The sequence below is a fragment of the Cajanus cajan genome, chromosome 7 (genome assembly GCF_000230855.2).
Source record: "Cajanus cajan strain Asha chromosome 7, NIPB_CcT2T_4, whole genome shotgun sequence".
In the NCBI taxonomy this organism is placed as follows: Eukaryota; Viridiplantae; Streptophyta; class Magnoliopsida; order Fabales; family Fabaceae; genus Cajanus; species Cajanus cajan.
In genome coordinates, this window is record NC_138523.1 from 8,001,184 (window position 1) to 8,024,051 (window position 22,868).

Genomic DNA, 22,868 nt, shown 5'->3' on the forward strand with positions numbered 1-22,868 from the left:
TTACTTTATCTTGCATAAAAGTTTTTAACATTATGCTTATATAGTGAGAAAAAAAATATACATATACATAACAATTTACTTATCTTTCTCCTTCAAAATTATTTCTACCGCTAAAATATATTTTTTGGAGTGGTATTCTTTGATTTGGGAATTCTTTGTTGTACTTGAACGATTTAACATATTGACGTATTTTAAGAGAAAAACATATTATAAGACTCAAAATTATCGTACTCACTACTATCTATATATATATATATATATATATATATATATATATATATATATATATATATATATATAAAGAAAAGAAGGTCCTTCTTGTATGAAGTAAGGATTTTATATTGAAAAATTATCTTATAATTTAAAATTTAAATTAAATATTTCATTTAATTATTTTTATTTTTAATATCTTAATTTGACTAAGTCTATATCTTTTCAATGGATTAATAATGACCAAGTTCATATTATACTCTCTTTCATCCTTTGACTTTTGGTTTTTTCTTGGAAATGAGTAAAATTTGGTGCACGTTTACTTTATCTTGCAAAAGTTTTTAATATTGAGCCTATATATATACATTGGTGTCGGAACCCAAAAAATTTTAATCTTACCCACAAATGGTTTATATTTCCCCTTTTGAAAATCTCATCAATTAAGGAATACTTGGATACCAAACTAATCCCTAACTAATGGTTTTGAAAAGAGTTCATGGATTCGTCACCAATATTTTACTCAAAACATCAAAAACAGAAGAAAAGAGTTTTAAAATGCCAAAACGGCCTTTACAACCAGAATTGGGTTCATGGGTCAATTACGTGTAGAGAAGGTGTTAGGCATCCTACTATGCCCTGAATCGGTACCTATGGTGAAACTAGCGTGATTGCAAACAATAATTCAACTATTAGGTTCCCTTTTATTAACAACTATTTACATATTTACATGGTTTGCCTTGAAACGTCTACATGATTGTTTTTGTTGATGATACAAAAGATAGATGGTAGAGAAAGATACCTCTTAAAATAAGCTTTTATAGATACTTCCGAATGCAGCAAATTTAAGGTATTTTTTGCCTACCTTTCACACTTCACGATGCCTCACCAAATCTCAAGAAATACAATGAAAGAGAGGAAGAAGCGTACTAGATTTTAGAGACATTAATCAGATCTAAAAATTTCCGATCCCGAGTAATGTGCCTGAGCCTACTATTTATAGGCACAAAAATCCACCAGAACAGGCCGTTTCGATTTCGAAACGGGCTATTCTAGACTTTTCTATTATGTATAAAATTTGAATCTAGAATGGTCCATTCCCAAAACAAAACGACCCATTCCGAATTTGAATTTTACCCATAACAGACTAGGTCAGAACGGGGCATTCTGACATAGGGTTACAAGCCTTGTTTTAAGCTTGGAACGGCCCGTTTCAGGCTATTAATTCTGGTACTTATTTTTTTGGATCCTTGGGTGTCTTGTTGGCCTTCTCTAGTGCTGTCTTCGGGCATTTGGGAGCTGCTTTTTCATGTTGAAAGTCTATTTCTTTGTTTGTGTGTCCCAGATGAAATCAGGTGTCTAAAATTGGTATGTGAGAAAAAAATATATAGATACACAGCAGTTCACTTATCTTTTCCCTTAAAATTATTTATACCGCTAAAATATATTATTTGGAATGGTGTTCTTTGGTTTGGGAATCTTTCGCTACACTTGAATAGTCTAACGAATTGACATATCTTAGGAAAGAAGTGTACTATAAGACTCAAAATTACCAATGCAGTGGGACATTTTCTCTCTACGGATAGAGTTCTGCGTGCTTCAACTCAAACTACTTTAATCTTGTTATTTATTATTTTAATTTACTCATTGTGTTTAAATGGTTGTTACTGATTGCTTTGTTTTTAATTTACTCATTGTCTTTCTTGATGAATTTAAGTATTTTTTTTATGTGCTCTATTAAATTTTAATTCCAAAAATCTTAGAGAGAAAACTTCTTTTCTTGTTCAATATCTACATGTCTGCAACAGATATTTTGAAGTCTTTGAGCAGTAAGTCAAAAAAATTTAATGGTGAAAATTTTTTATGCTGGCAACAATAGATGATATTTTGGCTGACAAAGTTGGATTTATTTTCTGTTATTTTAAATGGAAAATCTGAAAAAAAAAATTGATGGTGCTTTGGTTAAAGTTAGCTCTTTTGATGATATTTTTAGTGATAAAACTATTTTGTGTCATGATCGTATCTAGAGTGCTTTATTTGATAATATTTATAAAATATTTTATCATACAAAAAATACTTTGGTGTTATGGAATGCTCTTGAACTAAAATATGGTTTTGCTAAAAATGGTTTAAGAAGATACTTCATTGAAAGAATGATTTATTTTCAAATGGAAGATGAAAACCTTTTTTCTGACCATGTTCATGAATTTGAAAATATTATTCATGATATGAAGATGAAAGAAATTAATTTGTCTAACATAATGCTTGTTAGTTTTTAAATTTCTAAATTTTTTCCTTCTTGGTCTGAATTTGCAAGAAGCCTTAATCATAAACATGATCATTTCACTTTGTTTGACTTATTGATTTCTTTGCGAATTGAAGATAAACATCGTATTTCACAAAAGGATTCTCATAAACCTCATTTTCAAGCTGAGGCTCATTTAATGGAAAATTATAATAAGCATAAACATAAGTTTTTCAAAAATCTGGTTTTCTAGTAATAAGTTTGATCAAAGCTCTTATTTCTCCAAAAAATAAAAACAAGGCTTTTAATAACAACTACAAGCCAAATAGTAAAATTCAAGGAAATAAGTCCTTTTGCTTTGTCTGTGGGAGAAACAATCATTTTGTTAAGGATTGTTTTCATCGTCGTTGTCAACCAAAAGACACTACATCTGATCCCAAATCATCTTCTTAACCTCAGGGTAATGTTATTACTACTCATGCTAGCTCATATTCCCCATCTAACAAGTATCATGTCACTAGCCTAGAGTTAAATTTTATTTATAACTCAAATGATTGGTGGATTGACTTTGGAGCTAATGTTCATGTGTGTGCTAATAAAAAATTATTTTCTTCATATCAGGAACGTGACACACATACTGTGAGCATGGAGAATGAGAGCCTAGCTCACATTATTGGTCTAGGTTGAGTAGAATTATAATTATCTTCAGGAAATTGTCTTGTCTTAGATGAAGCCTTTCATGTTTCCAAAATTAGAAAAAAAATTGATGAGTGTTGCTTTGTTAGTTCAACAAGGTTTTAAAGTTGTTTTTGAATCCCATAGAGTTGTAATTTCTTAACATGATTCTTTTGTTGGGAAAGGGTATATTTGTGATGATTTGTTTAAACTTAATCTCATGTCGTCTTTTATTAATAAACATTCTACCATTTCTTCATCATTTATTTCAAATGTTGAATGTTGTGACACTCAACATGGTAGAATTGGACATGTTAACTTGAGTTCTATTAAAAGAATGATGACTCTTAATCTTATTCCTAAATCTTTTAATGAATTGAAACAAAAATGTGAAGTTTGTGTTCAAGCTCAACAACCTAGAAAATCTTTTCAAAAAAATTTTCAAAAATTTTTTCAAAAGAAAACTTGCTCGCTTGAACTCATTCATAGTGATATATATGATAACAATGGTATTATTACTCGTCGTGAAAAGAAACACTTTATTACCTTCATTGATGACTTCTCAAATATTGCTATGTATACTTGATAATTCATAAAAGTGAGTTATTTGATAAATTCAAAGTTTATAAAACTAGAAGTTGAAAATTAATTAGAAAGGAAAATTAAAATTCTTCATTCTGATAAAAGAATAGAATATACTTCTCATGAAATGGGGGAATTTTTTGAATTACATGATATATTATTCATGAATTCACTCCATCCTATGCCCCCCAATCTAATGGAATTATTGAAAGAGAAAAAAAATGTACTCTGTTAGACATGATAAATGTTATGCTTATAAGTTTTGGTTCGCCTAATAATTTGTGGGGGGAAACGTTGTTTACTGTATATCATATTTTGAATAGAAGTCCTTATAAAAATTCATATAAAACTCCTTATGAATTTTGTAAAAATAGAAAACCAAATTTGAAATATCTTAAAGAGTGGGAGTGTCTTGCAATGATGAATATTCCTACTAATAAGAAAAGAAAAATTGGTCCCAAGATTGTTGATTTTTTTATTATATTCTTTCCATAATACTACTTATAGATTTTTAGTTATTAATTCTAAAGTTGTTGAAATTTCTAATAATATAATTATAGAATCTAAAGATGTTGTTTGCTTTGAAAATATATTTCCTTTGAAGAATAAATTGTCTAAACCTGTTTTATGATACTTTTAGCTCTGTTTTACTGTCTAGTAATGTTAAGGTTATTGAACCTCGAATAAGTAAAAGAATTAGAAAAACTAAAGATTTTAGTTCTGAATTTTATTCTTTCTTACTTGAAAATGATCATAAAACTTATAGTGAAGTCATGAGATCTGTTGATGCATTTTTTTTGTTGAAAGAAATCAGTAATGATGAAATAGATTCTCTTAAAGTCAATAAAACTTGGTTTTTGACTAACCTTCTTCCTAGCCACAAAAGTATACATTGTAAATGGATTTTTTTGGAAAAAATTAAGAACGGAAGGTTCTATAGATAAGTTTAAGACAAGACTTGTTATTGGTTACAAACAAGTAGAACGTGTAGATTTCTTTGATACTGTTTACAGTGGAATTAGTTTCACGGATTCTTTTTATTCGAACTAGCACGACAAGCGTTTCAATTTAGGTATTATGCTTTGAATTTTACGGAACGATGCTTTGAATTTTACGGAACGAGAAAAGATGGAGTAGAAAGATTAATAGTTACTTGTTTCTAAGTATTCATCAATAATTAACAAGTAATAATTTTCATGCACATAAATACTCAGATGAACAGAATGAACAATGGATATATTTGCAATACAGATCATGGTTCACTTTGCATAATATTCATGCATTACAATACTAACAATCTAAAACTACGTGATTAAAGGAAACAAAGAAGACTACACTAATCCTAATCCTAAAAGCAGAAAAGAAAAGTGGTCGAGAAGTGGTCATACCCAAAAACAATTCCTTGGACGGAAGCCATATGCGCAGGCGGTGAGTGCTCGAGAGTTTAGTTCAAGTATGAGTTTTTCGACCACCGTAAATTACCATGCCTTGCACATTTATAGAGCTAATCAAGGGCAGTTAATTATGTACGTGTGAGTTATTGGAAAATAACCGTTATCCACTACGTTCTCATTACCTGGTCTGACATATAACTTCTCATAACCGTTCATCCCACGTGTTTTTTATCTTTTCGATTCACTTTCCAATAAGTAATAGGTGCTCTGGTTTGACTCCTCAACCCTTTTAGGAAACCTCTAGTAACCTCCTTTATCTATTTTCCGAGCATTTCTCTATTTGATTCAACCAATTCTATTCGACCACATTTCGAGCGCGAACAATTAAGGCTCCTAATACGATCCTCGTAGGTGTTGACCTTTATCTTCGTTTCGAGTAGATTTCACAAATACCCTTTCGAGTCATATCGTTTTCGAGTAACCTTAACAAATTCCCCCCTAGGAATTCAATCTTGATGAACATCCTGCTAAGAGAGTTTGAATTCCTATCAATAATTATCTTCGACCCTTCATCGGTTTTCTTAACTAGTGCTCAGTAACTTATATTCCTTCGATGAAAACCTACTTCTGGCTACTTACTTAATGCAATGACCGTTTGATGTGACATTGATTACCCTGACGGCGCGTGCTTACATTCCTCCATAAATTTGTCTTATGATACGAAACATTTTGGCGGCTGTTATGAATATTCAATTTAAATTTTGAATTACTCTGCCGAGCCCATTTCACCTTAGGCCCATTAATACGTTCAAGCCCTCTTTTTTACCCTAGAGTTAAATCACTTTTACCATTCTGTTCCTTTCTTCCTTCGCGCCCAAGCTTTCTTGCTTTGCTCTCTGCTTCTTGGTTTTCTTCTCCGGCGATCTTGCACACTTTTCCTCTTCACCATCTTTCTTTCTCTTCATCACTACCATCACCATCATGGCCTCCTTTGCTACGTCCACTTCAGCCGCCGTAGGCTCCACAGTTTCTCCTACTACTGCCTCTGCATCATCTCCGATCCTAGCCACTGCAACGTCTCCTACCATGGCCATTGTAACGACCATGGCCACTGCAACCTCTACTTAGATAGGTCCTTTATTGATGGCTAATGCCCAAGTTTGCAAGGTCAAAGACAGGGACGATACCTTCGTCCCTATTCCAGGCATGGAGGAAGCTAGTCTGAAGATCTTTCAATCTCAGGTACTTCTCCCTTTCTCTCTAGAAAGTGGTTCTGTTCATGCTTTCTTAGGTCCTTTTGCTGGTCAGAATAAGAAAAGATTTGGTAACACTTTGTTACCTGAGGATTCTTCTACCCTCCCCTTCATACACTCTACAGAAATAGACTTAGCCCTTTTTGGAGATACCACTAAGATTTTTAGGGCATTCCCTCCTATCAAAGAGAGACATTTACCTTGGCTGACACGAGTAGAAAATTTGATGCATTCTGAGTGGGTGGAGACTGGTATTTATGAGTTTATTGAATTAGCTAAGTTCAACCTCCATCTTTTCGACCCTCAAATGATGTTTTCTGCTATATTTTTCTGGAACAGAGAGACTCGAGCTTTCGAGTTTCCCTGTGGTTTCGTCTGTCCTACCTTGCTTGATATCGCTGCTATTACTGGTTTAGTACCTGTTGGGGAAAGATTTTACCCAGACCTGTTCGAAGAAGAGATTTCGATCAAGGAAACTTCGATTGGGATAAGAAGACCTACTTAGCTTTTATCAATGCTCATATGGGGGAACATGGTACTCTTGTCTCGACTTCAGAGCATATTGCTTTCCTAATGTATTGGCTTTCTGCTTGCGTTTTCTGTACCCCCTCACTCTAGGTTCCTAAGTATTATTACAACCTAGCTCAAGCCCTTCATCTGAAGAAGAACATTTGTTTAAGTAAACTCTATTTGGCCTCCCTCTATATTTGTCTCGACGAAGCCTCAGAAAGCCTTTTTCGCGAGTCAGGTCCTCTAAATCTCTTCGGGCCGCTATGGTTACTGCAATTGTGGCTCAACGCGATCCTGGAGAAAAAGCTTTGTCTAAATTTAACCTTCACTCCAGTATGTGAACTCGAGGGAGATCGTTTGACAACCCTCACTCCTCGAAAGCGTTCAATAAATAACTTATATATTGATGTTATTCTCAGTTTTACCGAGTTCACTGAAGATTTATCCCCTTTCATTCGAACAACTTTGATGGGTCCGTCCTGGCTTCGACAAAATAATCAAGTTGGAAACATAAGCCCGGATTCGACTGAAATGTGGTTTGGGTTTCTATCTTGGGATGTCATAATTTCGGGAATGAGGCAAAAAGATGTTAAGATTTACCCTTATCAACCTCAACTTTTTTCTAGGCAATTTGGTTTATGTCAGATGAAACCCCTTCCCCTTCGACGTAAAGAGAGTATCGATGCTGACATTTGTGTCGAAGAGGGAAACTATCAGGAAGTCCTAGATTTCATTCTCTGCCCTGACAAGGAACTTAAGATTACACCATCTACTTTCTCTCCCTCCTTCTTAGTTTCAAGATGTTATCTTCGATGGTGGTGTGAATATTATGTAGATAAACTTGTCGACTTTGATGGTTTTTTGAAGAAGCTGATTAATTCTCCTCTTTCTTCGCAGGAACCGAAACAATCAGGTACTTTCAAGAACCAAACTATTATCTATCAATTCGAGCAATTTTTTAAAGTTTGTTATCGGCCTGACAACATTGGTTGAACCATCTTTGATGCATCTGTCTCTTTATCGAAAATGGTACAAAGGAACATCCGCTCGAAAAAGGTGATTAATCCTCGAGGAAAAAATGATTTCGAAAACTTTTGTCCTAAACATATACCCCCTCTTCCAAATGCTCTTTTTGGTCTAGTGAAACATTTATCTCGCCCACCTTGGGTAAAAACTCTCGACCCACTTTACTTTGAACGTAAAGAGGTTCCTGTAAAGAATCGAGTTACCTATGCGAGATGTTCCCTCTACGATTTTCCTCGAAGAAGATGGTGGCCATTATGTTGGGTCGATAATACCAATCCTCCCCCTGGTAAATGACTCTAACTAAGAAAATTTCTCGAATTCCACTTTGTATTTATCTCATCCTCTTTCTATGTTATGTGTTATACAGCTGCTATTCCTCAATGTGTTCCGCAACATGTTGAACAAACTCCCTACTGGGAGAGTGATGATGATGGTTATGCCAAAGGGTCATCAGTGAAAGGTCGAAAAAGAAAGACCGCTTCTGACAAGGCTTCTTTACGTTCTAAGGTATAACTCTTTTCGATATAAAACTTTCAGTCAAACTTTAGATTTATTTCACACCTCTAATTCTTCCTTGAAACTTCTATTTTTTTAGAACCTCGAGACTTCGAAAAAACAAAGAATGGATTCGGCCAGTACCAAGACTGTTAGTAACCTTTTGCCTTAATATATTTTCTTACTCTCTATTTCGAGCCTCGACCATAAGGATTGTTCTTCTTGCAGGTTTCGACCACGAAAAAGACTGATAAAAGGAAGGGGAAGCTAGTGATTCCTCTTAAGAAGACTCAGAAGCCTCCTACCGAGAAACTTCTCAAGGACGCGATGAAATCAGTTCCTAAGGTATTGTCATTTTTGATTTCGATTGTTTCCACATTTCTTCAACTTTTCTAAGGTCCTTACTCATCACAAGATGTTGAGATTATCCAAATTGACTCTTCTCGAGAAATGTCCAGAGATATTCCTCCTACCAGGGAATCTCAACAGGTTCAATTTTACTCTGCCTTTATTTTCCTATATCTTTCCTTAGTCTTCTTTTAATCTCAACATTTGTTTGCAGTTGGCCACTTCTCAACTCAATATTGCTGAGATGGCCTCCATCATGGCTTCAATAGAGATTCCCCCCCAAGTTGAAGAGGGAAAGGTTCCCCAATCGGAACCTCTTTTGAATGTAGAAACTCATCAATCTTCACAAGGTGACGCTCCTTCTTTCAAGCTCAAACCTCTCTTGAGTCCAAACAAAGGTATATTGACTTTAACTTTACATTCTTATTGTGGCTCTTAACGAGATTATCTTACACATTTTGTTTGTCTTTTATTTTTGCAAATTTTACTTGTGCAGGTTCGACTGAGTCTCCAAAACCTTTCACTGCTTCTCCTTCGACCCAAGGTGGTGTCGAATCTTCTGTACAGGCACTTTCCTCAATCCCTTCGACTGATTTAGACTTGATGAGTTTTTTTAATGAAGAGGATGAGGATATCAACAGCATCTTCGATGTTCTTGACAATTGGACGAGAGGTCCATCTGGGTTAGAAAAAGAAAAAGAAAGAGTTGTTGAACAAGTCTCTGAGACAACCCCGTCTTTCCAACCTTTGCTCGAATCTTTTCGGTTGAAGGCTTATGTAGATGACCTGGATCAAGCCCTCGTTGATCCAGAATTCAAGGTCGAAGTTGGGCAGATGGTCGAAGATTTGCTCGCCTATTCTGACCTTCCTACTGCAATCCACGTTGAGCTGCAAGAGTTTATCAAGTCTTTCACTCTTGCTTCGGAACTTCGATCAAAGTGGTCTACCACCTTTCAAGAGGTAGCTCAGATTGAAGTCGAAAGCGAGGGTGATCGTGCCAAGCTCGAAAAACTTCGCGAGGAGTTGCTCTCCATCTAGAAAGCTACCGAGGAGATGATCCCCGCTTTAAAGAAATTACAACAGGAACAAGTGGATTGCACTGCGTCGATCGAAGCCTTGCAACATGAGTTGAACAACCTTCGTTCCAAACAGGCTACTCTGAAGACTCAAAGTCAAGAGGTTGTTCAACGTCAAAAGAACTTGAAGGATGAGGGCAAAGTGGTTTCTTCGAGACTTGCATAGACATTGGAGCACAAGAAACACTTGGAGAGTCAATGTGACGTTCGAAGACAGAACTTGGATGAAGCTTATGACGCTTTCAAAGAGTTCAAGTCCAAGTTCTGTAATAGTTAATTTTTTAAACATTTGATTTTTAAATTTCTCTTTGTATTGGACACATATTTTAACATTCTGTTCTTTTATGAAAGCACTTCAAGTATTTTCCATTAATTACTTTGCTTGCCATTTTCGAATTTATTTCTTTGATCACATACGCATTTTTTGAGTATACTTGATCAATTATGAAGGGACCTTCCCAATTAGAAGACCACTTCCCAAAGTGTCAAGATTTTTGATCCATGGGAAGAATCACTTTTAGCACTAAGTCACCAACTCGAAAACTACGCGCTTTGATTCTCTTATTGTATGTTTTCTCGATTCTTTCCTTTTGTTGAACCATATTTTGTAGGGCCAACAACCTTTCTTCTTCTAAAGATACTAACTTGTCATACATTAAATTCCAATAATCCTCGTTGGGAAAATCACTCTGTTTCTGTATATGAATTGATTGTAAATTAATATCTATAAGAAGAATAGCTTCATGCCCATACACCAGTTTATATGGAGTAGTCTTTGTGGCATCTCTAGGAGAATTTCTATAGGCCCATAAAATTTGGACAAGTGTTTCGTGCCAATTTCGAGGCTTGCTCGAGATATGCTTCTTAATCAAACTGATAATAATTTTGTTAGCGGTTTCTACTTGTCCATTTGCTTGTGCATAATATGGTGTCGAAGTTATCAACTTAATTCCCCGTGATTCAGCATATTGAGCAACTTTTCGACCCGTAAACACCGTGCCTTGATCAGTAGTGATTGTTTGGGGAATCCCAAACCTTGTTATAATATGATCCTCGATAAAATCAATTATTTCTTTTTGCTCAACTTCCTTCAACAGAATTGCCTCAACCCACTTTGTGAAATAATCTATGACAACTAGTATATATTTATGATTTTTCGAGGAGGGTGGATGAATTTGCCCTATTATGTTGATTGCCCAACCTTGAAATGGCTAGGGTTTAATGATTGAATGCAATTCACTTGTAGGTACCCTTTGTATTGGCCCATGTCTTTGACATTCCTCACAACTTTTTACGAATTCGATGCAATCTTTAATCATGGTTGGCCAATAAAACCCTTTTCTCGACAAGGTCCACTTCATCTTTTCACCTGCTTGATGTGCACCACAGATACCTTCATGTACTTCTGCCATAGCTATGTAACTCTCATGATTCCCAAGGCATTTGAAAAAAACCCCATTGAAACCCTTTTTGTATAACTCGTTGTTTAGCATAACATAATTGAGGGCTTGGAGTTTGATCCTTCTTTCAACTTTCAAATTTGGATTTTGTAAATATTCAACCAATTCTTTTCTCCAATCTTGTTGACTCGATGAACTGACACTTAGACTCTCTAGATGGCATATCAATTCATTTTCTGTATGAATCAGAGACTCGAGACATTTCTTACTTACTTTATACCCCGATGCCACCTGAGCCAATTCATTTGCGATGGTATTCGCATGTCGAGAAACATGTTGTAATTCGACTGCATCGAATGCGTTTAGTAATTGTACAGCTCGAGTTTTGAATTCGATTAGTTTTTCATTCAAACACTTATATTCCTGAGTTAGTTGTTTAATAACGAGTTGTGAATCTCCTCGGACTACCACATTCTTAGCACCTAACTCTTTAAGGATCTCGAGTCCAGTAATGAGCGCTTGATATTCAGTTTCATTATTCGAGTATCCTCTATTTGTTTTGAATGATAACTTAGTTGGAATTCCTTCAGGAGAAATGATTAACAAACCTATCCTAGTGCCTAATTCATGTTTCAAGCCATCAAAAAATAATTCCCAGGGCTTAGTGGTTAAGTAATCAACTTCCCCAGCTTCTTTCGAGTGGTCCGCAAGAAAATCTGCAATTACTTGTCCCTTAGTTGCTTTAATGGCTCGAAAGTTAATGAATATTCAGTTAACGCAAGTGCCCATTTGCCAATTCGAGAATGTAAAATAGGTTTACACAACATATACTTAATCACACTACTTCGACAAAATATTACAACATCACAAGGTCTAAGATAATACTTCAACTTTGTACAAGCAACATAAAGATTTAAACAATTTCTCTAAAGGAGTATATCTAGTTTCGGCTCCTACTAACATTCGACTTAAATAATAAATGACTCTCTCGATGCCATTATCATCATCTTGCACCAGCATGCCCGCAATAGTCGAATCGCTAGCTGAAATGTACAACTTCAGTTGCTTTCCTTTAGAGAGTGGTGCAAGAACTGGAGGATGAGCCAAATAAACTTTGATTTCATCGAACGCCTTCTGGTGCTCTTCATTCCAACAAAATTCTTGCTCCTTTTTTAGACGTAAAAGAGGAGAAAACACTTTAGTTTTGCCAGAAAAGTTCGATATAAATCTTCTCAGGAAGTTTACTTTACCTAGGAGAGATTGAAGTTCTTTCTTGTTCGATGGAAGTTTAGTCTCCATGATAGCTTTAGTCTTGTTTCTATCCACTTCGATCCCTTTCTGGTGTATGACAAATCCCAGAAACTCTCCCGTTGTAACACCAAAAGCACATTTTAGTGGATTCATTTTTAAACCATGTTTTCTCATTCTCTCGAAAGATAATTTTAAATGGCATAAGTGATCCTCCTTTTGTTTCGACCCAACAATTATATCGTCAATATACACTTGTACAAACTTACCAATTAAATCATGGAATATTAAATTCATTTTCCTCTGATAAGTGGCACTTGCGTTTTTTAATCCAAATGGCATCATCACCCATTCATAGACGCCTAAAACACCTGGACATCGAAAAGCAGTTTTCGATACATCATTAGCTGCAATATAAATTTGGTTATATCCAGAATAACCATCAAGTAAACTCATAATTTCATTAACTGCAGCAGCATCTATCATAGTTTAGGCAATAGGCATAGGATACTCATCCTTGGGGGTTGCTGTGTTGAGATCTCAAAAATCAATGCATACCCTGAGTTTTCCATTCTTCTTTATAACAGGCACGACATTCGATATCCACTCAGCATATCTTGAAGTCCTGATGAACTTTGCTTTCAGTAATCTCTCGATTTCTTCCTTGATCTTTTCGATTACTTCAGGAGCGAACCTTCGAGGGCTTTGCTTGACAGGTTTCTTTCTAGGGATCATGGGTAGCCAATCAATCCTCGATCTAACCCCGACATTTCTTCATAATCCCATGCAAAGCATTCTTTATATTCATGCAGTACTCGAATTAATTCCTTCTTTAGTTCTCCTTGCAAGAGTTTGCTAATGTAAGTAACCTTTCTATTTTCGACAGTTCCCAAATTAATTTCTTCAAGTGGGTCCTGAGCTTCCAACTTATGTTCTTCATTGCTTGCTCTTTCGAATCCCAATGACGAATCATCGAAAATACAATCCAACTTAAGCTCTGACTCTTGCTCTTTATCTTCTTTCTTTTCGACCTTGGGGTCCATTCGATCTTTCTTTGTTTTTTGTTTTTATTCTTTCTTTTCGACCTCACGGTCCATTCGATCTTTCTTTGTTTTTCTGCTAATTGAGCCATATCTCTTAACTATTCATTTACCAATTTTTTACGTATTGAGAAATCTAACCCTGTTGCTGCAATCTTAACTAATTCATGCTCAGGTATATTAGTATAACATCGAGATTTTAATTGCCTGAACCTATTTAAATAGTCATCTACCGTTTCATGGCTTTGTCTCTTAATGTTCATTAGATCGATTATACTAACTTTCGTTTCTTCTCTGAAGAAATGTTCATGAAAACTACCTTCCAATTGAACCCAAGTGTTTATCGAATTAGGAGGTAAGGTTGTGAACCATGTAAAAGCGTGCTTAGTCAGCGAACTCGGAAAATAATTCATTTTTAAATACTCATTGTTCGCCAAATCCCCACATTCGACTAGATACCTAGCTATATGTTCGATCGTAGACTCATTTAATTCTCCCGCGAATTTTGAAAATTTTGGGACCTTTGTCCCCCTAGGCAATTCTACTTGAGTTACGTGATTTGGAAATGTTTACACAAAATAAGGACGTTCATTTCGACCTACCTCGAAACCATGCTTGTTTAGTATCCTTTCTACCATTTGATCTAAATCATCATTGGGATTCCTATTAGGTCGACCTACGTTTTGAGGAAAAATTCCATTCCCACCTAGATTTTCCATGTCGTTCAGATTTGCACTCATGGCTCCTCGAAGGTGGTCCATCACCCAATTTATCTCCTATTTTGTTTATTAATTCATACAAAGGAGTCATTATATTATGCATTTGGGTTGACAACAAATTGACCATGTCATGATTACTATGGTTCATCTGTTGTCGAAGAGCCATCATGGCTTGATTACTAATCCCTGTGGGGATATAATTACTCTGTCGAACCAGAGACCCTTCGTGACTAGTGCCTACGTGTTGGTACGGGTCTTGCATGATGAAACCCAAACCATTTGGACCAGGATTATAACCCTGTGGGGATACATGCATTTGTGAATTTGGTCCTAAATAGGGTATTGGCATTTTGACGTGTACAGGCTGGGTATTTCGCCAATTCTGTGGCATACCCCAGGGATATTCTCTAGTGGCATTTACTAGTTCTTGGGACACGTTGGGTTGCCTAGCCACATTTTCGAGTACTACAGGAGGTGATGTTGCCCCCCTCGTCACAACAACTACATTATCTAAGTTAGGATCTCCATGTTCTACATCTACCTGATTATCATTATTCCTGTTATTAGAATTATTAAACGTAGACATGGTTCTTTCACTCCTAAGTCTCATACAACATGCATACCTAAAACTAGTTTAATTATGAATGTCCCACTGGGCCTGCCAATTTGTTTATGGTGGAATTAGTTTCACGGATTCTTTTTATTCGAACTAGCACGACAAGCGTTTCAATTTAGGTATTATGCTTTGAATTTTACGGAACGATGCTTTGAATTTTACGGAACGAGAAAAGATGGAGTAGAAAGATTAGTAGTTACTTGTTTCTAAGTATTCATCAATAATTAACAAGTAATAATTTTCATGCACATAAATACTCAGATGAACAGAATGAACAATGGATATATTTGCAATACAGATCATGGTTCACTTTGCATAATGTTCATGCATTACAATACTAACAATCTAAAACTACGTGATTAAAGGAAACAAAGAAGACTACACTAATCCTAATCCTAAAAGCAGAAAAGAAAAGTGGTCGAGAAGTGGTCATACCCAAAAATAATTCCTTGGACCGAAGCCATATGCGCAGGCGGTGAGTGCTTGAGAGTTCAGTTCAAGTATGAGTTTTTCGACCACCGTAAATTACCATGCCTTGCATATTTATAGAGCTAATCAAGGGCAGTTAATTGTGTACGTGTGAGTTATTGGAAAATAACCGTTATCCACTACTTTCTCATTACGTGGTCTGACATATAACTTCTCATAACCGTTCATCCCACGTGTTTTTTATCTTTTCGATTCTCTTTCTAATAAGTAATAAGTGCTCTGGTTTGACTCCTCAACCCTTTTAGGAAACCTCTAGTAACCTCCTTTATCTATTTTTCGAGCATTTCTCTGTTCGATTCGACCACATTTTGAGCGCGAACAATTAAGGCTCCTAATACGATCCTGGAAAGTGTTGACCTTTATCTTCGTTTCGAGTAGCTTTCACAAATACCCTTTTCGAGTCATATGGTTTTCGAGTAACCTTAACAGATACATATTCTCTTATTTCTAAAGTTACTACTATTAGAGTCTTAATTGGTCTTGCTTGTGTTTTTAATTTGGAAATTCATCAAATTGATGTAAAAATTGTCTTCTTAAATGGTGACTTGGAAGAAGAAATTTTAATGAATCGACCCAAAGGTTTTATAGAAGTTGGTGTAACGCCCAATTTGTATAATAATAAGCATAATATTAAATATATATTTCTTATACATTATTAACACAACTATATTAATAATAATATTTTACATAAAAACAAAGAAGATTTTGTCAACTTATGTATATATAGTTAGCTTATATTTACATAACGTACTATTCTAAAATATTTACAATAATGTACAAAAGTATAAACTACTTATTTCTCACACTTCTATTACAATATTTACATATTAGGTTGATACATATTTACTATGGAGTTAACGTGATTAACTGGGAGAAGATAGAAAGTGACTACTATTTGACCACTATAATAATAGGGTTTTGTTGGGTTGGTGTAAATACAAATGTCGATACTCCTATGCCTTGAAATGTAACGACATTTGCAGTTGCGTCCATACCTCAACTGGTACCCGAAAAAATGGCAGTGATAACGAAAGTGAAAAGGGCTGGTACGGTTGGTAAATCCATCTATTTTCCATTATAATTAAATATTTTAAACAAGAAAAATAAGGAGTGAGAACAATTATCCAATAAATATCAATAACTAAACAATATGCATAAAAATATTTTTAACCAATACTAAATGAATATATTAATTCTTCTTGATATAATAAAAATTTGAATTATGTTTGTAGTGACTAGTCAAGATAAATGAGTTTTATAATAACAAATGACTAAAGGTTATTTCACCTTAAGTTTTTACTCATTTAAATCCTCAAGGTAAACCTCCAAATACAAATTAATTTAAACTTTCATTCTTATGGCCAAAGAATAATATTTATCTTTATAAATGCATGAAGAAATAACAATAAGATGAGTTTAAGATATTTTACAAACTATATTATAATTAATATTAATAATTAAACTAAATAAGTTTGAGTATTTTTAATTATTTAAAATTTAATATAATATAATTTACGTAAATGAAATGTATTAAAGAATATTAATAAAGTAAATGAAAGTGATAAACATAATAAAATAATTAAACAACATAGACTAGGAACATCTTATTAATTATTAAGAGTAAAAAATATCTTAGATAAAACAAATAAATAAAGTTAGGGACACCTCACTAAGTAAATACACATAGATATAACATAAAATAAAGGCTTAAATATGTTTAAACTACCTTGAATTAGCTCGATTTCCAGATTACTACTTTTTAATTTTTTTTGTTAAAATTACCTGACAATTTTTTTTTTATTTTCTATTTAGTACCTGACGTTAGTTTTCTCTGTTAAATGATGACGTGGCAAACGGACTACCACGTCATCACCTAACAGTGTTTGTCACATCATGAAAGGGACTGCCACGTGGACATGGTGATGATGTGGCAAACACTATTGGGTGATGACGTGGTAATCCATCTACCACGTCATAACTTGACAGAGGGGGACCAACGTCAGATACTAAATTGAAGAAAAAATAATTAGTTAGGTATTTAAAATAAAAAATAATAAATTAATAGGTAGTAATCTGAAAACTGACTTAATTGGAGGTAGTAATCTGAAAAATCGACCTAATTAAAGGTAGTAATCTGAAAAATGACCTAATTGAAGGTAGTAATCTGAAAACTAACCTAATTGAAGGAGACTTGACTCTGCTACACCTTTTTTTATTTATTTATTACATATGATGGAAACGTAAAAAAAAAAAAAAAAGATTTGAAGTGAAAGTAGCTAGAAGTCCGTCTGGAGGAGACTTGACTTAGCAAATAAATTTTCAGTACTTCCATATACGTGAAAGATACAAACTGAAAATATATATATATATATATATATATATATATATATATATAAGTTAAGTGAATATTTGTGGCATTAACTTTCCCATCTTACAAGTTAAACTTATAAGATTTGAAATTAAATTTTTATTTAAAAACTTATTATTAGTAAATATAAATATTACACACATATATATTATATATGCTGAGTTTTAATATAATTCCATAATTTTCTTTTTTTATAATCAAGTTCAATAGTTTCCATACATGATCAATGGGAAGCTAATTTATGTACATTTGTTGCTTTTGTTTCTAGTTACAGGTGTTTTATGTCTTCTTCATCTTATTAATCTTCATTTTTCTCCACTTCTTCATTGTCCACTATCTTTGTTGGTCCATTTTTTATGACAAACCACAGTTTGAAGTCGATAGATTGTATGAATAATTCGCATACGCTCCTTTCACTCAGTGTAATTTATGCAATCGAAATATGGTGGCCTCAAAATAAGTTGTCCTTCAGTGACAATTTTCAGATTACTACCTTCACTTAGGTCAATTTTCATATTTCTACCTTCAATTAGGTCGATTTTCCAGATTACTACCTTTAATTAGGTTAGTTTTCCAGATTACTACCTCTAATTAGGTCGGTTTTCAGATTACTAACTATTAATTTATTATTTTTTGTTTTAAATACCTAAATAATTTTTTTTTCTTCAATTTAGTACCTGACATTGGTCCCCCTCTATCAAGTGATGAAATGGCAGACGGACAACCACGTTATCACCCAATAGTATTTGCCACGTCATCACCATGTCCACGTGGCAGTCCGTTTGCCACATCATTATTTAACAGAGGAAACTAATGTCAAGTACTAAATTGAAAAAAAAAATTGTCAGGTAATTTTAACAATTTTTTTTAAAAAAAATTAGTAATCTGAAAATTGAGCTAATTCGAGGTAGTTTAAACATATTTAAGCCTAAAATAAACAAACATAATAGTATATAAAATTTAAAAAGATAAAGGTATGATCTCCCTTACCTTAGTTTAAAAAAAACTAAGATAAAGATAAAGGCTATCATGAGCATGGGCTCCTTTAAATCCCCGGGGCCAGATGGGTTTCCGCCTTTTTCTATAAACATTATTGGCCTATCGTAGGGGAAGAGTTGTGGAAGACAGTGCGTGATGCATTTCAGGTCGGATTCTCTGATCCTGCTCTTTTGGAGACACAAATAGTCCTAATTTCGAAGGTAGAGGTCCCCACCGCTCTGAAAGAAGTTAGACCTATTAGCCTTTGTAATGTGGCCTGGAAAACTATCTCCAAGGTCCTGATAGCTCACCTTAGACCTTTTTTGGGTGATCTTATTGGCCCTTTTCAAGGTAGCTTCATTCCTGGGCGAGGCACAAGAGACAATTGTATTATTTCTCAAGAAGTATTAACTCACACCCACATAAATAACTCAAGGGTGGGTTCGCTAGTATTGAAACTTGATTTAGAGAAAGCTTACAACAGGGTGAGTTGGAGGTTTCTGGAGGCTACTTTGAACAGGTTTGGGTTTCCTCCGGTTATTATCCAACTCATTATGTGGGGTGTGAAGCATACAAATTTTTCAAATTCTTTGGAACGGAGGTGCCCTTCCATCATTTGTACCTGAACGTGGTTCACGCCAAGGGGACCCTCTGTCGCCATATCTCTTCATTTTCTACATGGAACGATTAGCATTGCGCATTTCTGAACTACACCTTTCAGGAATTTGGAATCCTTTATCATTGTCACAGGGAGGTTTACAGCTCACCCATTTATTTTTCGTTGATGATGTAATGCTTTTCTGCCAAGCTTCTGTGAACCAGGTTGAGTTGGTGAACAACGTCCTAATGGAGTTATTTGAGGCTTCAGGTTTAAAAATTAATTTGGACAAGTCCAAAGTCGTGGTCTCGAAGAAAGTGGATAAAATGCAGGTGGAAAAGCTAGAAGATATACTTGGTATTCATCACACTACTCGGATCAAGAAATATCTAGGCACGCTAATGATTATAGGGTCATCTAAGATAGCATATTTTCATGGTGTAGTGGATAAAATCAATGTTCGCCTTGCCTCCTGGAAAGGAAAGCTTTTAAATAAGGCTAGAAAGTTTTGCCTGATCAAGTCAACAGTCTCAGCAATGCATGTGTACAACATGAACTCTCTCTAGCTACCATCAGCAGTTTGCAATAAGGTTAACCATGCATGTCGGTCCTTGCTTTGGTCCAATAATGGCGGCTCAAGGTTTTGGTTCCATGTTGGTTTGGAGGTAGTTACACAGTCTAAGGATTATGGTGGTTTGGGTTTGCGCGAAACTCGTACCATGAATGTTGCATTATTAGGAAAGTTGTTGTGGGATTTTGTTGAAAATCCAACCAAACCCTGGGTTCGCCTTCTTTCTCAAAAATATCTTAATGGTCAGTCAATTCTATGTGCCACTAAGCAGAGGGGAAGTTCTCAAGTGTGGCTTAGCATTGTGAAAGCAATGGGGAAGCTGCGGGAGGGATTCCAGCCCTGTCTAGCAGATGGGCAATCCTCCATGTGGTTTGATGATTGGATGGGAGTGGGAGCCTTGGGTCGTCTGGTTCAATTCGTACATATTTCTGATTTAGATAGAAATGTGGCTAGTTTTTGGGAACAAGGGAGATGGAAGTTTGACTCATTGAGTATGGTACTTCCCTCAGAAATTGCGACAAGGGTTCAACAGGTGCAAGTTCCGTTGGTTCAGAGTGGCAGAGATACTTTTGCTTGGATAGGTGAAGCCTCAGGTTGTTACATAGTGTCATCTAGAGTCAAATTTTTGGAGTATGCCTCTCATTCAACTCCTAATGCGATTTGGCGAAGAGTTTGGAAGTTGGAGGTGCTAGTTAAGATTAGCTTTTTCCTCTGGCAAGGGCTGCATGGGGCTTTGCCTACCAACCATGCTCGTTATAGGCGCCATTTGGCTCCCTCTAGTTCTTGTGCGCGTTGTTCCTATAGTCTAGAGTCCATCATCCATTCCCTTCGAGATTGTCCACACTCTCGTCAAGTGTGGTTTGATTCTGCTCTCATGTCCCAAATTTCCTTTGCTGAGATGGAGTGTGTAGCTTAGCTGCGATCAATCATACTACATCCTCAAGTGGTTGTCTTAGCTAATCTACTTTGGTGGCTTTGGAGGTTTCGGAATAACATGACATTTCTCGGTAATAATGTGGTCCCTGTCTTACTTGTATCATCAGATTGAAGAAACTTGGGTGCAAAACCAGATTTATCTTGCCAAATGTAAATTGTGGCAGGTAAACGTTCAATGGAGTCCCCTAGAACCATCTTGGGTTAAGCTTAATGTAGATGGCAATTTTGTTCCCCAACTTAATGCTATGAGGGCTGGTGGTGTTGTGTGAAATTCAGTAGGGGAATGGAAACTTGGGTTTGCAGTTGGCCTCTAAGGCAGTGACCCCTTCCGGGCAGAACTACTAGCAGTTGTCGAAGGCCTTGAGCTTTGTTGGAAGGAGGGGTGTTAGAAGGTTATTTGCGAATCCGATTGTCTAGGTGTTATCAAAATAGCTATGTGTGCAAGGCGAGGGGCTCAACTTAGACATAAATGTTGGATCGAGCGCTTACCACTAGGCCAAAAGCTATAGCTGATAGTCAGGGCGCAACTCTTTTTACTTAAAAGTGTAGGAGCCCAAGCGCCATGATTCGACAGTGACTTGGCCCACCTAACCTCCGCCACGGGACAATTGATGCAACCCGTAACAATAAATACTATGATATTGTTAGGAGGTTGGCAGATCAGTGTTCCCAAGCTTTGGAGGTGGAGTTTGTTTGTATCTCTCGCGAAATCAACTATGTGGCCCATACTCTAGCAAGGTGGGTTTTCCAACATTTGAACTCGATTGTTTCATGGAGGAGTCCTCCAAATTTTATTTTATTTGCTTTAGGGGTTGATTCTATGTCATCCCGGTTCTAGTATACTTTTGCCCTTTATCTTTCATAATGATATAAAAAAAAATATTGACAAATTTTGTTTTTGACACACACACATATATATATATATATATATATATATATATATATTAATTATATTATACAATACTTATTTAATATATATTTACTATTGATCCAGGAATCTCGGGATCACCATGAGCGGCACCTCCAATCTATCCAATAACATATAATAATTTAACATGTTACACATGATATTATTATATTTACATTGACATAATTTGTTTTTGGCACATATATTATAAAATATTATTCATGTAAATCTCCTTACATCTTTAAATTTTATGCTTTAGTTATTTTTTATATTTAAAATCATTTACAGTGTATTCTTTGTTTAGATATCATGTTAATCAAATCCCAACTAATATTATCACATATAAATAGTCAGTAGTTACATTGAAATTTTTAAAGAATCTGGTGATTGACTTTCTGATTTTACAAAATCATAGGATTGTCATACTCTAATTCATAGTTTTAAAAACCGGACCGGTTATCGAATCGGTTAAGGTACTGGGTCAGTAGGTCAAAGGTTGAACCGGTGGGTCACTAGTTGAACCGCATGACTCGGTTTTTATTTATTTTTATTAAAAAAATATTCATATTAAATATATTTTATACTTATAAATTTTAATAAATTTATATCTTATTTTAAATTTCAATTTTTCTATCTTATTTAAAATTATTTTTATTTTTATTTTGTAAAAAATATATAAAAAATTACATATTAAACTGTATATTAATACAAATTAAAAATATAAATAATATGTACATATATAATATGCTTGCAATTGATATCACAAAATAATATATGTAATATTTGCATATATATATATATTATATTATTAAATATATAATATAAAATTAATAATATACTATAAAAGTTATTTAAGTTGTATATTATATAAACAAATACATTAGAACAAGTAGTTATTGTTATATTTAATAAGAATCTTTGTTCTTCTATTAAAAGATTCAATTTTCATTATTATTTTTGTGGTTTATGATCCCTTAAAAAATAAAAAATAAAAAATAAAAAATAAAAATAAAAAAAAGTGGTTGAACCGGTTTGACCCACCGGTTCACCGGTTGAACCGGAAAATTGACCGGTTCAATCCGGTTTGAAACGGGTCGACTGCATAACCGATCCAACTTAAGGTTCGGACCGGCTGGACCACCGGTTCCCGGTCCAACCGGTCCGACCGGCCGGTTCGGTCCGGTTTT

General features: G+C 34.8%; 1 protein-coding gene across 1 annotated transcript; it reads right to left on the bottom strand.

Annotated features, from left to right (window-relative positions):
* Window positions 1-10,296: 10,296 nt before the first annotated feature.
* On the bottom strand, window positions 10,297-13,194 carry LOC145949792 (uncharacterized). Its single transcript, XM_083060675.1, has 5 exons — window positions 13,018-13,194; window positions 12,831-12,866; window positions 12,234-12,378; window positions 11,181-11,951; window positions 10,297-11,012 (listed from the first exon to the last, which is right to left on the bottom strand). The coding sequence occupies exons 1-5, from the start codon at window positions 13,192-13,194 to the stop codon at window positions 10,297-10,299; spliced, it is 1,845 nt and encodes a 614-aa protein (XP_082916801.1).
* Between the last annotated feature and the right edge of the window lie 9,674 nt (window positions 13,195-22,868).